Here is a 5,836-nt window from a genome sequence, read left to right as displayed (position 1 = left end):
ATAGTATATAAAGATATATATATACACCCATATATAAATGTTTTCTGAATTATTTGAGAATAGTGCTTGCTTATACCCCTTTATCTCAATACTTTAAGGTATACTTTCTAAAAACAAGAATACCTTTTCAGTTTGCCTTCTTCACTAAAATTTGAGCTTGGGCCAGGAGTTGGTGGCTCACACCTATAATCCCTGCACTTTGGGAGGCCAAGGCAGGAGTATCACTTGAGCCCAGGAGTTCAAAACCAGCCTGAGCAGGATGGCAAGACCCCATCTCTCTAAAAAATTTAAAATAAAATAAAATAAATTAGCCAGGTTTGGTGGCTCACACCTCTAGTCCCAGCTACTCAGGAAGGTTAGGCAAATGAATCCCTTGAGCCCAGGGGTTCAAGGCTGCAGTGAGCAGTAATCACATCACTATACTCCAGCCTGGGTGAGACCCCATCTCTAAAAAAATAATAATAATAATAAATGAAAAAATGTGCTTTATGAGGGCAAGGGCTCATTCCTTACCACATTGTGTCTCCTTAGCATATATCCAATCCAGGGTCCTATCCCTATCTAACATCCTCTATACTTGTTTCCCTGTTTATTAACTCTCACTCTCAGAAGTCTATAAGCTCCTCAAGGGCAAGAATTATTTTCTAATCTTATCTATCCTCAGAACCCAAAATAGTGCTTACACAGTATTTGTGCCAAATATTTGCGCTAAACAAATATTTGCTAAATAAATGAATGCTGCATATAATTTAATGGATTTTTTTGGTGTTTTTCACCTTACCTTGATTGCTTTTTGAATATTTATACATGAATCTCTTATGGTCTTCAGTAACCTATTGAACCGTCCCATCTCTTGGACAAGTACAGTATTCATGCTCTGAGTATAAGTTGTTGGGTATCTCCTCATGGCAGCCTCGATGTCGAAGTTGTTTGGAAGTTTGCCCAAGATGTCACTAGCAACCTCATTCACTACTTCATCTGATGATTTTGCACCGGCACCTGCTGAACGAGACTATGAAGAATCCAAACTATAACTCAAAAATCCTCATAAAGGTCTAAGAATAGCAGAATATGAAAAATCCTAAGGTAAATCTTTATAAGAAAGAACATTGTTCTCTATTTTATCCATGATCCCTCTCTACACAAAATTTATTAAAGTGATGATAACAGGCAGGAGGATAGATTTTCAAGGGAAAACTATTATTAGAGAGGAGGAATAAGGGCATGTAATGTGTTCAGAGGCAAACGAGGATCTGCAGAAAGCAAATAAGCTGTATGCTTGGCTGCCTGGGTACAGGGGGAGTTGCAGATGCTGCAGATAGTGGAAGAAAAAGCATTGCATTGGTGGAGTGGCCAAGCGATGGTGGGCATTAAAACCCAGATGGGGGAAAGCTCATCTTGCTTTGAGAAAGCAGGCCACAAAATATATTTGCTAATAACTGTGGTGTCTACTGGTTGCCAAAAGCAGAGATATAGTTTTCTCCTTGAACCAGGAGAACAAAGAAAATAAGCTCATCTCCAAGCAGCTGGAAGAGTTATGGAGGAAAGACGGACTTTAGTGATTCACATTGGAAGCAAGGAAGGAGAATTTCAGTTCCATTTTTGTTTTTTATATTTATGGTGACATTGTGTAAATGAATCTATATTTTCTGGAAAAAAATTAAATCCTCAGGACAAATGAATATGGGGTGTGTGTTGAGAGAAAACAGGTACTATTAGAATATAAATAAATATATCTAATGTTTTACCAGTCCAAGGAAATTGTGTTTAAGTCTTATTTTTTAGATTATGTTTCCTGGTTTCTATACTATAAATATTAGCATACTCAAAATTGATTCTGAAAATATTAACTATTTTCTTTTTTTAATATTAATTATTTTTACCTAAGTTTCTACTCTTTTTCTTTTTTTTTTCTTTTGAGATGGAGTCTCATTCTGTTGCCCAGGCTGGAGTGCAGTGGCATGATTTCCGTTCACTGCAACCTCTGCCTCCCGGGTTAAAGCACTTCTCCTGCTTCGGTCTCCCAAATAGCTGGGATTATAGGCGCCAGCTACCACACCTGGCTAATTTTTGTATTTTTAGTAGAGATGGGGTTTCACCATGTTGGCCAGGCTGGTCTCGAACTCCTGGCCTCAGGTGATCTGCCTGCCTTGGCCTCCCAAAGTGCTGGGATTATAGGTGTGAGCCACCGCAGCCGGCCTCTACTGTGACTTTTAACACTACTTACCACATAGCACCATAATATCCTATACAGTTACACAATAAAATAATTACATGTTGGTACGTTTTAACTATGTGCTATTAAAAAAAAGAGATTCTCATATAATAATCCTTTATTATGATTCCATAGTACCAGGTTTAAAACAAAATATAAAAAACAAATCATAGAAAACAAAAAGTGAGTATTTGGCTAAAACTAATGAAATATCTAATTCCATTATATTTAAAGAATCATATGCTGATTTCCAGTAGTATTTTGGTGTGCATAAAAGGCAGTAAAAACTCATTAAAATATTCCCATATTCTAACAAGAGCTGTGCCTCCACAAAAAAGCCAAATCCAGGTCTATAGTTCTTCAAAAAATGTAAAAAAAAATTTAGTAACACAAACATTCCCTTTCCCTATTTCTCATACACAAAGATCACATGATTGGGTAATAGGTTTTTGAAAGTAATATCCAACTGATACTGAGAATTAAGAGCAATTGGGTCCTATTTATTTATAATTATTTATCTTAGCTTTTTCCTCTTTACCATCTTTCTTTAGAGTTATCACAAATAACATCTGGACTCTTCTAAGGGTTATTTTCCTCTGAAAGATAAGTGGAATTCATTTTCAGAGACATCAGAAAGTTTAACCTTTTCAGAGATCCTAGACTATTATCTAGTTTTATAATATTCTCAGTTGAAACAATTTTCCTATTCTAAATAGTGTGTGGCCATTAACCACAAGCACAGGAGCTCTGCACAAGCAAACTTCTTCGCTCTGATAGCTTCCTCTTTTATTTTTTCCAAGATAAATTAGTTAAATACAAAAAGTCTTGTCATCATTAACTTGCTCTCCAAGCTCTGCAGTTCTGGTCTCTTTACCTCTGAATTGTGATAAACCCAATCTAGAACCACTGAACCACTGCTTACCCATTACTGTAACTGTACTTGCCAACCTGAGTTTGAGGATTGTAAGAGATTGTTTAATTATATGCTGAAAAGATACCCCTTGTGTATTTAAAAGTATTTGTTTGTTTCGGAGTCATTTTCTGTTGGAATGACCCCACTGTTTTACATATGCTGTAATGTGGCACTCCTCATCAAGTTTAAGTAAAGCCAAAAGACACTGTAAATGTCCTGCTGTCAGACTCTTGTGTATTACATGCAATCTAATGCTCCTAAAGAGCTACTCATTCATGTTTGCACATATACTTTTATGCCCAGGCAATAACTGATTTTAGTGCTATCAATATCTAAAATGGATGTAAAAACAGTCTTTGTTCCTTTCCCCTTATTAGAAAATGTCATAGTAGAGTAGACCGGAGATAGGAGTTGCATGGACTCTTCGTTAGTAATAGCACACAACATTATCCTTCTAATTTTTAGCTTTTTAAGAATCTCTGGCTGTCTGCCTTCTAGTTCTCATCCCACTTTCAGAATCTGGAAAGAGAATATGGCATAGTGGTTTAGAACACAAGATTCCAAAGCCAAACTGGTAGGAGCCAGACTGCTTGGTTTTGAGTCCTGATTTGAAATCATACTAGCTGACTTTAGGCAAACTACTTAATCTTTCTGTGCCTCACTTTTCTCACTGTAAAATGGGAATAGTAATAGTTAGACCCTACTTCATAGGATTGTCTTTAGCATTGCATTGTTATACATAATAGCACTTAGAACAGCACTAGCACAAAGTAAGCACTATACAAAAGTATTAACTGTTGTCATTTTTACTCTGAGATGCCATAAAAAAAGATTAGTTACAATTCAGTTAATATGATAACTTGCATGACTGATTATTCTTCCTTAATTCATCAAAATTTTATTGAATCATTATGGGAACTCTTGCCATTTGGACTGATTTCCTTTCAAAAACAAATTAAATTAACAACGGAGCATATTTTTTAAAGGAATAACAATACAAGATAGCTTCCTCTTTTATTTCTTCCAAGATAAATTAGTTAAATACAAAAAGTCTTGTCATCATGAACTTGCTCTCCAAGCTCTGCAGTTCTGGTATCTTTACCTCTGAATTGTGATAAACCCAATCTATCTCTTAATAGACAAGCAAGATTAGCAAATGTTTTTCATTAAAATGAACTGACCTGTGTTCATGGCAGCTAAATTTTGGTGTCTTTGCAGATTGCTTTCCCACACCCCAATACGCTTACGCACTCTCCAGGAGAGCTGCGTCTACAAATTCTTCTCCTACCCTTTTAAATTCATTTTGTACTTACTATTGCAACTATATTTTAAATGTTATACTAATATAAATCTGATAAAATATTAGTGTGAATGAAACTGTGTCCATGTAAATCAGGTTAAATGTTCTAGAACAACTGTTGAAATACTAGGGGACTGGAAAATAAAATAGGTACAATTTTAGATGAATTCTCTCATCAAACTGCTTCCCAAGTATCTTTGAAATTCTTCTTCCTCTTTAAATACATTTAAAAGGGACACAATGTATGATGTATTTAGGTAGGGCAAGAAAGGCAAAATGAAACTCCTAGAAGCAGAATGATACTTAAAGAATATGTCTTGGTTCCCCCCAAAAAATTGATGAAATAAAAAAACCCATAATTTCATGTACTTAGTGTTCAAATCCTTATTTAGGTTATGTATTTTTGTCTTTTCCTTTAAATGTTTCTCCACTTGAACAGAACTGTGTAAGGAAGCCTGTTCAGTGTTGGCACATGTGCCTGGGAAGCATCCTTCCAGGCCTCAGAAGCTAGCTAGCTCCTATACAGATCACACACCTGTGTAAGAAGAATGTTATCAAATAGCAGTTGAGTTTCTGACTGATCCTTAGTGATATCTGCATTGGCATTCATCCCAAAGATTTCTGGTGCTGGGGTCAGTGGCAGAGTCTTTGTGTATTCGATGTAGCTTTTGTGCTGCAGAGATGAATAACAAGAAGTCGGGAGGTTAGAAATCAATTACATTCTAGAACTTTTCACAGAAAAGAGGCAGTTTTCAATACTCAAGCTATTGACTGGATAGGCCTGTGACACTGGACATTGAGTGCTTTCACTTTCTTTCAGCCTGGGCCAAAGTTTAAAAAGAAAATATGAGCAGCCAGGTGTGATGGCTCACGCCTGTAATCTCAGCACTTTGGGAGGCCAAGGTGGGTGGATTATCTGAGGTCCGGAGTTTGAGACCAGCCTAACCAACATGGAGAAACCCCATCTCTACTAAAAATACAAAATTAGCCAGGCATGGTGGCACACGCCTGTGATCCCAACTACTCAGAAGGCTGAGACAGGAGCATCACTTGAACCCGGGAGACAGAGGTTGTGGTGAGCCGAGATTGCACCATTACACTCCAGCCTGGGCAAGAACAGCGAAATTCCATCTCAAGAAAAAAAAAAAGGAAAAAAAAAAAGAAGAACATATTTACAGAGAAAAAGAAAATGTACCATTCAATTGGAATGGGTTTTTTAATGGGGGAGGGGAATCCTGGTAACTTCATTTAGAAATTACCTACAGAGAAATCTTTTGTGTATTTTGCTGATGACTATTCTTATCACAATAAAAATATTTCTTTCTGATTTACTGTGATTATTCTGTTTACTCTTACTGTAAAAAATCCACTCAATTCAAAAAAGTAAAATTATTTAAAATTCTATTAT

The 5,836-nt window shown here is 36.3% G+C and overlaps 1 protein-coding gene across 1 annotated transcript in view; it reads right to left on the bottom strand.

The window, feature by feature from the left end:
- The window catches only part of LOC108523235 (dynein heavy chain 7, axonemal-like), a gene marked incomplete at its 5' end in the record, with an annotated part of 190,324 nt that overhangs the window by 21,826 nt on the left and 162,662 nt on the right, over nucleotides 1-5,836 (bottom strand). Inside the window, 2 exon segments of the mRNA XM_017863753.1 lie at nucleotides 782-1,012; nucleotides 4,964-5,101. Coding sequence (XP_017719242.1) covers nucleotides 782-1,012; nucleotides 4,964-5,101 — 369 coding nt within the window.

This window comes from Rhinopithecus bieti, unplaced genomic scaffold (genome assembly GCF_001698545.2).
Source record: "Rhinopithecus bieti isolate Rb0 unplaced genomic scaffold, ASM169854v2 scaffold_64265, whole genome shotgun sequence".
NCBI classification, from domain to species: domain Eukaryota; kingdom Metazoa; phylum Chordata; class Mammalia; order Primates; family Cercopithecidae; genus Rhinopithecus; species Rhinopithecus bieti.
Note: the sequence above shows the minus strand (reverse complement) of the source record. Positions and strands in the feature narration are given on the sequence as shown.